Source organism: Phalaenopsis equestris, unplaced genomic scaffold (genome assembly GCF_001263595.1).
Source record: "Phalaenopsis equestris unplaced genomic scaffold, ASM126359v1 Scaffold000001, whole genome shotgun sequence".
Lineage (NCBI taxonomy): Eukaryota > Viridiplantae > Streptophyta > Magnoliopsida > Asparagales > Orchidaceae > Phalaenopsis > Phalaenopsis equestris.
In genome coordinates this window covers 876,331-887,879 of record NW_018164443.1, presented here as the reverse complement: position 1 = coordinate 887,879, position 11,549 = coordinate 876,331, and the positions used below count along the sequence as shown (strand labels likewise).

Below are 11,549 nucleotides of genomic sequence, written 5' to 3'. Positions count from 1 at the left end.
GAAAGAGAGGAGATCGAGAATGCAAGGGAGGCCGCGGAGTCCATTTCGCGGTAGAGATGGGCTGTACCAAGGCGCTTGACAGCGATGAGGAAGGGAGAGAAGGCGGTGGAGTCACCATGTCGGACAAGGTTGGGGCGATGAAGAGAGCAATGGAGGAGGGGAATGCAAAGGCGAAGGTCGTGGAGGCGGGCGATGGCGGCGGATAAGTCCGATGAGGTGAAGCGCGGCGGTAGAGATGCGACCGCGGCGGATATTTGAGATTGGTCCGGCGGAGGGTCTCTGAAGTTCTTCTTCCTCCGTCGGAGGCCGTGGGTGGATATTCTGGTTGTGGAAAAAGGGATTGTAGGGTTTGTTGGATCTGAAGAGTGGGGAGAGATGAGATTACGGCACCGGAACTTAAGGAGGGAGAAGGGGAGAGGAGAGGAGGAGAAGAATGGAGACCGGAGGCTTCTCAGAGCTCGAATCATTTCTGGTGGATGCTGAAGTGATTCCAGCTTCAAAAATCTGCAGATTGCAGAGTTGAAAAAATGGGGAAAATATTATTTTAAAAAAAAGCATAACAATCATTTGAAATTTTAAATATAACATATTAACCTTCAAAATTTTAATTATAATAATTTAATCACTCAAAATTATTTCACTAATGAAATTTTTCCTTGACTCCTTACTTAGCTCTACATGCGGGCTTTCAGTAATATGCCCTCACAATAGAGATTATTGTGGAGTTATTGACCGGAAACTATAGAAGTTATTTTTGGGTTATTGTGTTATTTAATGCATGAGGTTATTGAAATGGAGCTGCGGATATTATTAGGGGCTATTGAAGTAAAACTGTGGAGATTTTTGGGAGTTATTGGGAGGTTATTGAGGAGTTATTGCGGCATTATTGGAGTTAATGCCCTAATAACTCCTTTAATAACTTCCCAATAACTCTTACAAATAACATTCGCACTTCCACTCCAATAATCTTAGTGGTTTCACTTTGATTTTTTTTAAGTGGACCCGATATCACACACATCGTAGTATATTACTGGAGTCCGCACGCAAAGCTGCGTAGATACTTCGTATGTAAAAATTGTGAAAAAAGAGCGGCAAAAATTAAAAAAAAAAATTTAAGGTATTGTATTTAAAATTTGAAAGATTAAAAAATTTTATTTAAAAAGTTATTGGCATTTAAATATAATAGAGAACTTAATTTATTATTATTATTCATTTATTTATTTTGCTTGACATTTAAACTATTAAATCGTTATATGATATAAAAATAATTCGTAAATTTATAGATAATTTTGTCATTTACAAATATATGAATGAGAAGGCATCACATATAACTGATTTGAAAAAAAAAACTATATTACTCTAGTATTTTATAAATTAAAATTACCGGTTACATGGAAAAAAATCATAAATAACTCCAATATTTAATTTTTAATCATTTAAAAATCAACATAGTTTATATTTATTAAATATATATACTTTATACAAGCAACGTTAATACATCCATGGTGTCAAAAGTTAACCCGACAAGCCAACTCGAGCTGAACCTAACTCCAAAAATTCATATTTGGGTTGAACCAAAAAATTTTCAAACCGGGTTCAAGTTCAAAATCTCAACTCTTTGGTTCTTCGGGTTGGATTTGGGTTGACCTACCAAACCAAAAATAGCTGACCAACGATAAATTAACTTGAAGTCAACCCGCCAACCCGGAATTAACCCCCACAATCGTAATCCAATTTTCACCCAAATAGCATTTATTCTTTATTTTAAACGGGTTATACGCGTGGAGTTTGAGTTGGAAGTTTGAAGGCAGGTTGGGTTCATATTGGCATTTTTTCACCCGTATAATACGAGAGTCAAGTGCATGTCAAACCTATTCAATGCCTAGAATTTTAAATATACAAAGGAAGATTTACATACATACCCCTCAATTCATATATATTTACATATCGAAAACCTAAACTTCAAGTTTTACATTCATACCACCTTACCAAAGCATGAAAAGGCGTATATAACATTTTAAAGTTACAGTTGTGGTACTTTCTATGTGATATGAAAGATTCGAGTGGTATTAATGTCGAAAGCAAAAATCGAGTGTTAGATGCGTAAATACATAGGAATTGTATGCAAATGACCCAGACATAAAATTTGTCTTCACTTCCTCAAATCCCTCATTGAAATAGTGTGCTCTACTTGAACAAAGGAGCAAGATCTGGATCACTCAGGTCCAGATCTAACCAGCCATACAGACGCATAAACTCGATCACATTTTCCGGCGGCTCTATCGCTCGAGGATTCTTCGGAACGAAGCCGTGCAATCTCTGAAGGTCTCGAGCGAGCCATCTCATATAAATTGGGTCCAATGGAGGCTTAACCTTCACCAGAATCTCATCACTTCTTCTCTTCTTCTCCTCTTTTGCAGGCTTATTTCCCATGCTTCATGAACAAAAAGGCCAGGAATGTTGGAGATAAAGTAGAGTGACGTTCAAATCTTAAGTATGATGACAATAAAGTAAAATACATTTACGTACATACCACTCAATTCATATGTATTTACATATCTAACACCAAGCTTAATTTATACATATATGACATCTTACCTGTGCATGAAAAATGTGTGTTTCATTTTTTTTTTTTTCAAGTTAAAATGGCGCTGTTTTTAATATGATATGAACGGTTTGTGTGTTACAAATGTAAAAAGTAAAGTTTGGGTGTTATATATGTAAATAAATAGAAATTGGGTGATATGTAAGTAAATTCCCCTTAAAGTTTGGGTGTTATATATGTAAATAAATAGAAATTGGGTGATATGTATGTAAACTCCCCTTATTTATACATACAACTCAATTCATATGCATTTAAGATTGTAAGATTGAAGGTCTGAGAAGGTTAAATATTACAGACTAGGTAGAGTGAAGTTGAAAATCTTAAAAATGATGATAAGAAACCAAAATAAATTTACATACATACCACTCAATTCATATGTATTCACATACCTAACGCCTAAACTTCAATTTTTACATACATGACATCTTATGCATAAAAATGCGTATTTCAGTCTTTAAGAGTTAAGATGGTGGTGTTTCTGATGTGATAAAAAAGATTTGTGTGGAACAAATATAAATATTATGGTTTGAGATACGTAAATAAATAGGAATTAGGTGGTATGTATGTAAATTATAGAAATACCACTCAATTCATATGTATTTAGGATTGTGAGATTGAAGGTTTGATAATGAAGAATATTAGAGATAAGGTAGTGAATTTAAAAATCTTAAGAATAATAACAAGAAAAAAATGCATTTATATACATACATACCACTCAATTTATATGCATTTATTAGAGGTGTAAGTCAGCCAAGCCAACTTGTGAGTTGGCTCATGCTCAGCTCGATAAGTGGCTCATGAGCTGGGCTCATCTCAAGCCAACTCCGACTCAACTAGTTAGCTATTGAACCAGCCCGTTTATAAAAATATTAGTATGAATATACTCAAAAGTAATTAAAGTCCAATAAATTATCTTTGAATTATTAAAAATGTTTAAAAAATAATATTTTATATTTATATCAAGTTATTTTTATTATTTATATCATAATTGTTCATTTTATTTATTATTTTATTTTAACACGTAGTTTAAATTAGTATTGTTGTTTCTCTATTATAATAAACAAGCCGACCCACACTCATAGACTTAAGCTCAAGCTCGAACTTGATTAATTAATCAAGCTCAAGCTCAAGCCGAGGGTGGCTCGAGCTCAATTCAACTCCTTTACACGCCTAGCATTACATATCTAACATCTAAACTTCAATTTTTACATACCCGTCATCTTATATATGCATAAAAATGCGTCTTTCACATTTTAAAACTTAAAATAGCAGTATTTTTTATGTGATATAAGAGATTTATGTGATCCAAATGTAAAAAAGTAAAATTTGGGGCAAATATGTAAATAAATAGGAATTAGGTGGCATGTATACAAATGCCCTTATTTATGTAACATTGAAATGCTTCCTATTTATGCACTGACATCAAGGCCTTTATTTTATTTTTCAATCGATGAACTTGTGCATTTGTCATTGCTATGATCGAATGTAAATTTAACGAAGGTGAAAACAAAGGATTAGAATTTTGTTGCAGATTACAACATTTTGGTGAGAATTTAAAATAAGAAAGTATTATTTTTATTAATAGCTAAGATTTTGATATTATGCATGCAATTGCCTAATATGATAAGAGTTTGTTTGGGACAGCTTTCAGTCTGCTTTACTTCTAATACCGCCACCATAGTTTTGTTTTAGAAACTGTTTTCTCACTATTTTTTAGAAATTTTTGTAGTAGAAAGCTGTTTTTTTTAGCTTGAACTGTTAAAGTGTGATGGTCATCAGAAAGTTACGGTTTGACTTTTTCTAATTAAAATAAATTTACAATAGTCATTGCAAGTTTTTGAAAAACACTTTTTTCTACAGCTGCAACTGTCACAAGCAGATCCTAAATAAAGAGGGAAGGTTGTTATGAATGATGGGATCCTAATTGGGGTACTTTCAAGTCATAAAGCAATGTAGATAATTTTTTTTTACAAATATAATGGGATGATGCTTTTGAGTCATGAAGCAAAGGTGAGTATTCACATGAAGTTCATTAAAAAAAAAACTCTTAATCGAACTCTTAGAATTCCTATTGCTAGCATAAATAATCAAGTTGAAAATAGATCTGTGCAGTTAGAATTCTATTTAATATATTTGTGTCTATAATCGATATATTAAACCCTTGATATTTCTAATAATAAAAATTTAGTTTGAGTCTATTGAAAAAACAAAAAAAACCCCCATAAAGAAAAACTTTTGACTTCACCACTGCGTACGATGACTCAAAGTTAGTATAAAACTACTATGCTAAAATTTGAGGCTTATGAATTACAAATGATAAACTTTTTTCTCAAAATAAAAAAATAAAATACAGATATTGTCAAAATAATAAAAAGATTGCACATCACCTATTTATGTAACTCCACTAGAAATTTTTCAAAACTCCAAAACTACCAATGTTAGCCAACAGCCCACCATACATAAATTTGAAAGGTATTGCTGAAAAAATACTTCATCAATCACTCTTAAAATTGTCTTCTAAGTTCAATCATTCAATCATCACAACAACTACATAACTCTCTTGTAGGTATTGCTGAAAAAATACTTCATCAATCACTCTTAAAATTGTCTTCTAAGTTCAATCATTCAATCATCACAACAACTACATAACTCTCTTGTAGGTATTGCTGAAAAAATACTTCATCAATCACTCCACATCCTTTTCAATAATTTGGAATTCATTAGAAAGATATCTCAATTGTTCTATTCAAATATCTTCAAATCTCCAAAAGAATTGTAGCATTCAAATATCTCCTAATCTCCAAAAGTTAAAAGATGTTTCTTTAAATCCAAAGCATTTATGTTTGTATAAAAATTGTGTGCCTCTTTTCTCAATAAATTCTCATTTGACAAATCCAATGGAATAACATCTCAAGATTCAATTATCTTCATTCTAAATGCACTTAATTCAATCAAAGCCTATATACCACTTTTCGTTGTCATCTTCCGATGTATTTTTTTTTTTTCCATCCTTACTACCAAGCAATTTATATAAAAATAAAAAGAACCAACTTTAATCATCTTTTACCATCATCCATGCAAAATTTGGCATCAATACATAAATAGAAAAGTAAGAGTGTCAAAATAGTCATCTTACTCATTCGGACCATAAAATTGTCAATTTAATCCCATAATCTTTTAATATGGGCTGAAATTGTCACCACGAATTACTATTTCAACTTCAATTTAAATAGCATGGAGACTAATTGGACGGTTCTATAAACTCTGGGACTAAAATGACTTCACTTAAACAGTCAGATACTATTTTTCACTTCACTCCGTAAAGAAGATAATCCCAAAGATGAGAATATATAAATATTATGCATGAATCATACTTTGGCAGATAGAGAAGTATCCCCTCACCCTTATCTACCCGTGCTTACTTTCTCCTAATACACTTGAACATTTTCTGCCGGACAATTCCTTCAAACGCAATCATATCAATAAGAACAAACTATCCTCATCAGAATACTCAATTACTCATTCTAAAACAGCTTTTCTGATTCCACCATTAGAATTCCTGAGGAAGTTTCTTAAAACCCTAGCTTTCTTCTACCAGTCGCCCTAAAGGAAGATAAAACAAGCTCAGAGCAAACGCGAAGCAAGGATTTCGGATCCTCCGCAAGAATTCATAAACAAGAACGCATGGGAGAAGAAGAAAGGTATGCAGGGAGAAGATTTCGCACCTGTAATTGGGGATCACGCTCGAAGACACCTCCGAGCCTTCGTCGACTCGGAACCTAATCTCCGGGAAATGGATTAATATATTGACCGTTATTTAGTATTTGGAAAATTTACATATATATCACACTACTTCTGTATATTTACATATTTAACAGCTAAATTTACTTTTACATGAAAAAGGTGTATTTCACTTTTAAAAATTTACTTAGCAGCTAAATTTACTTTTACATTAAAAAAGTGTATTTTCACTTTTAAAAATTTAGTAATATTATGTTTTTTAATGTGATGTTAATGCTTTCATTCTTTCAATGGCATGCATGTGAATATCAAATTTTAGATGTTTAATGCGTAAATATAAGAATTTTGTGGTGTGTCTATATTGAATTGGATTTAATTGTCCTTGTATTTAATTTAAAATTAGTTTTCTATGTAAAAAATTATATTTCAATATAATTAAGAAAATCAAACTATCTTTTAAGTGCAACATGATATAAATTATATTAAAATATTCCTTTTTTTTTATTTAATGTCTTTTTTTTATTCATAACTTAAAAACTTAGTTTGATCCATAGAAAGTTAGAGTGAAGCCCTGATTAGATTGATTGATCTCAAACCAGCCAATGTCAGTTATGCAGGACAGTCCTTTTGGTTAGTAGATATGAGTTAAGGTAAGTCTCTTGATGATTCTTTCTCCCAGCATAACGCATCACACACCGAAAAATGATATTATTTTATTTAGATGTTTAATGCGTAAATATAAGAATTGTGTGGTGTGTTTATGTTGAATTGGATTTAATTGTCCTTGTATTTAAAATTAGTTTTCTATGTAAAAAATTATATTTCAATATAATTAAGAAAATCAAACTATCTTTTAAGTGCAACATGATATAAATTATATTAAAATATTCCTTTTTTTATTTAATATCTTTTTTTTTATTATTGATAACTTAAAAACTTAGTTTGATCCATAGAAAGTTAGTGATTAGATAGTGAAGCCCTCGCAGCATCATCATATTGTGATTAGATTGATTGATCTCAAAGCAATCAATGTCAGTTATGTAGGACAGTCCTTTTGGTTAGTAGATCTGAGTTAAGGTAAGTCTCTTGATGATGCTTTCTCCCAACATAACGCATCACACACCGAAAAATGATATTATTTTCTCAAGTTCTTCAATTTTGTTGGTTGAATATGGCCTCCATAAGAACCAACATCTTGGCTGAGTAAGGTTATGTAAGATATTGTCTATGCAATTATTCCCTAGAGTTATTCATCGAACATTTGTTAGGAATTTTGTAATTAATTTAGCGTAACTTAAACTTGTAACAATTGACATGGTTATTTGATGTCGATTGAATTTCTTAGTCCAATTAATTCAGTATTTCAGACTAATTTAGGATTGGTCCATGGGCACATTTCCATTCGTTTAGCACATTGAAAGACTATGTATGCATGATATATGTTTCTTTATCAGGTTCGTACACCTCAAGCTAGCAATAGTTGACCGCATGGTTTCATGCCTTGGCTGAGTAAATCTAGAGTATTATAAATGCAACTATTCTCTAATGTGATCATTGACATTGATCATTCCTTTCCACAAGTTTAGCTCAAGATCCATTAAAAGTCATTGTAAGTCCTCTGTGACACCATCATGATGTGATCTGGTTCATTGATCTCGCAACAGACACAATTGTTGATGTGAGTTAATGTTTTGGGTTAGTAAATTTGAATTAAGGTAAATCTTTTGATGATTCCTTTGTTTGGTTTATCTCATCACATACCAAATATATGATATGTTGTTTTCTCAGGTTCGTCGGTTTTGTTGATTTTGATACCGACCTCAACAAAAACTTATGTCTCGACTAAGTAAATTTACAGTGGGTCCTAGTATGGTCATTGCACGCCTTAGAGTTAGAATTATTGCACTTGTCTGGTGTGTACTATAAGCAAACAAGCTCGCATGGATATTCGTTGTTTGTACAGGGCCTCCAATATGGCCCCGCATAAAGTAACCAGGTTCTTTACCATTTAGTTAAGGGCCCCAATATGGCCCCCGCACGAAGCAACTCAGGTTAATTGCTTTTATTGTATTTTTGGGTGTTGTAAAATAATGAATTTGCTAATGAAAATTAATTTTGGAGCAAGAAAATTTGTTGTCAAGTGTCTTTCTTGGTTCAGTCATCAATACCCAATAAAATAAAAAAATAAATATTCCCTCCCTCTCGATTCATTAACCTTGGTTCCCACGATGGATTCGACGAGTCGATGCCTTTGCTAAGTAAGTTCAGTAGAGATTCAGTGCAACAACTCTCTGATATTAGTCATTGTGCACAACAGAAGAAATCTTAGAAGCCCAAAGCCAGATGGTTCACTTTCAAGACTAAAGGGGCGACTCTTAAGATAAATGCAAGTTCCAAAACTTTCTATCTTAAACTGACACTTGACTAGCTCTTTGATTAGATATAAGTCTCTGTATTTTCTCTACTGGTCTAATCACCTTTGTTCACTTATTTGGTTGAAGGTGAGTTCATGCTCCTTTCTTCCTGATATGTTGCAGTACATGATACAAAATGATATAAAAATGACATTGAATAATGTAATATGAAATAAAATGAGCAAAATAAATCAAATCAGCATTTTTTTAATTAACTTTCAGGTTATAAGTGAATTCGTGCGATTTTTTATCTTGATCTAATCACTCTATTGATCTTTTTGGGTTGGATGTGAGTCCAGATAATTTTTTGTCTTAACGTGTTCCATTAAATTAACTTTCCCTTTGATTAACCCTTAAGTTAGATGTAAGTTTGTATTGTTTTCTATCATGGTCTAATCATTGTATTCTCCTTTTTTGGTTGTATGTGAGTTCATATAATTTTCTATCCTAATGTGTTTAGGTAAACACAATTTTAATATCGTCGATCATTGGGATTTTGTGCACCACTGCATCATCATATGATTGCTTTCGTTGCCTTTTTTTCTTGTGTTAGAAGTAATTCCTCAAGTAGCCTCCTTTCCTATTATTTCAACTAAACACTTCTAGGCAATGGTTAGATAAATTCTCAAAGTGGATCTTTAATGAATCCCACCAATAAGGAATGCAAAACTCAAAAATCTTGAACCCCAAATCTTCAATCACTCAAATCAAATTTTCAATCCTCAAAGCATCTTAAGAGATTCAAAACTCAAATCCTAAATGTCAATACCCTCACAATTGAACTTGTTTGATCGCTTCGGTTAACGTCAATATGGTGTTGTACCTTGAATGATAGTCACACATGTTGAAAGTCCATTTTTTGACATATTTTTTTTCAACTCCTAAATCAGTTCAAATATTTAGGACAAACCTGAAATAAATATCATGTAATAGAAATCATGAATAATTAGCTTCAATCAAAATAAATATTTGAACTGAAACGTAATACGATCAGAGAGTATTCTAAAATTGTCATTTTAAAATTTTATTTAATAAAAATAAATATCATATAATAGAAATTTATTTTATGAACAACATTCGATTCATTATTAATGTATGAAGAACATGCAATAAGTTTTGATTGCTATTATATAACATTTTACATTAATTTTTTCACGGTGAGCTTTCGTGTTTGGGAATTAGACCCATATATATTCTTTTTATCAGTGTTAATTTACAAAAAAGTACTTAGTAGATGCGTCCAGATCATCAAAATCTTTCAAGTGGGCCATTCATACAGAAATTAGACTTCATTTTAGGGTTATTTATCATACAATAATTTTGATATTAATTATGATAATTTCTGTGATATTACATTTTTGCCCTCGAAATAAACTAAGATCAACTCCAAATTTAATATATACTCAAATTGAGCTAAAAAATATTCAAATCGATTAATTTTAAACCCTTGTGAATTTTAGTAAAAAGGCTCAATTTTCTTCATAGTAGGACAAGGCTCAAACCTTTACATGAAATTTCTTGTCACGGGAATCACTCCAACCAAAATCTAATAGCACCATTTGATTCATTGAAATTTTCTCTTCTAGGTGATATAAGATTGTTATTTTGACCATAACCTTCGAATTATAATTTGTGGCACACCCACGCCTCAAGGTGGCACATTTGCGCCACCCCAACACACTTGGAGCACTCGAGCCACCCCGACATCCTAGGGCAAGAGAAAGCAACGCCCCCTGGGTTCACACACACCGCCCCGACAGAGAGGGCGACGTAGGTACATTGTCGCTGATACAATATCTCCCGCTTGATTTGAACTTCTATCGATGCCTCCCTTTGGCAACCACTGCCTATAATTGACTCCTCTTGGCCTCTAGACTGAGACACTCCTCACTCTCGCCTCTCCTCTCTCCCTCCCTTGGCTGTTTCTTCACTCAGGTGTTCTATGATTCGTGCGGTATGCTTCCTCTTTAAGAGTTCTTCGATTTTCCTCACTATATGCTTCTTCTTCTTCTCCATACCTCATTCCACTTCATCTTCCTTACAATTCATTCTACTCCATCTCATCTGCACTTCATTCAACTTTCTGCTTCTCCACACTTCATTCCACTTATTATTCTCCACACTTCATTTTATCTTCTTCTTCTTTATTGTTCTATACTCTTCTTCATCTATATATAGTGCAAGCTTGACTTTGTTAGAGCCGTGATGATTTCAACCTTCAATTAAAATTGAACGATATCTCTGAATATTCTTGATAATTATTACTACTGGAAGGAATTTTAATCTTAGGTGCATGTAACTTCTATGCTCATGGTTAATTTTGCCACTTATTTTTGATGATTAGATGGTTGTGGTATTTCTATTATTGTCTCCCATTTCATTTTTTATTTGTTTGAGGAAGGGATTCTCTGGTTTTCTTATTGCTTGGTTTGTGTTTTTGCAAATGAATGTTGAATTGTTGATTTAAGCAGTCGATTTGCTGCTGATTGGGGTGGACTAACCATTTGGATTGCATGATGTTCGTTTTTCTTATGTAGTGGTTACCACTCGAATTAGAGGTTCATCAATTCTTTGCAATTTCAACTTCTGCGAAGAGTGTTCCTTTTTCTCTATGAGATTCCCTACTTACTTTTTGTAGTTCATTTTGGTTCTTTGATGTAATTTATTTTTTGTTGCTAGTTTGTCTTTTTTTATGTGATATTGAGTTGTATTTAAAATTTACATGTATTTATATTTTGATTTTCACATTAAATAAAATTAGGCGAGACCCTTATTTTCTCTTCCCTTAC

General features: G+C 32.5%; 2 protein-coding genes across 2 annotated transcripts in view; both read right to left on the bottom strand.

Annotated features, from left to right (window-relative positions):
* The window catches only part of LOC110031171 (pentatricopeptide repeat-containing protein At2g27800, mitochondrial-like), a 4,219-nt gene extending 3,696 nt beyond the window's left edge, over nucleotides 1-523 (bottom strand). The window contains exon 1 of the mRNA XM_020734626.1: nucleotides 6-523. Coding sequence (XP_020590285.1) covers nucleotides 6-467 — 462 coding nt within the window. The 5' untranslated portion in view covers nucleotides 468-523. The remainder of the gene's footprint in view (nucleotides 1-5) is intronic.
* Nucleotides 524-1,925: 1,402 nt separating this feature from the next.
* LOC110019920 lies at nucleotides 1,926-6,403 on the bottom strand. Its single transcript, XM_020717837.1, has 2 exons — nucleotides 6,331-6,403; nucleotides 1,926-2,434 (listed from the first exon to the last, which is right to left on the bottom strand). Exon 2 carries the CDS (start codon nucleotides 2,431-2,433, stop codon nucleotides 2,188-2,190), a length of 246 nt encoding a protein of 81 aa, XP_020573496.1. The 5' UTR covers nucleotide 2,434; nucleotides 6,331-6,403; the 3' UTR covers nucleotides 1,926-2,187.
* Between the last annotated feature and the right edge of the window lie 5,146 nt (nucleotides 6,404-11,549).

Excerpts from the sequence above, each read along its gene's own strand:
- LOC110019920 (XM_020717837.1), bottom strand. The coding sequence starts at position 2,433 with ATGGGAAATAAGCCTGCAAAAGAGGAGAAGAAGAGAAGAAGTGATGAG.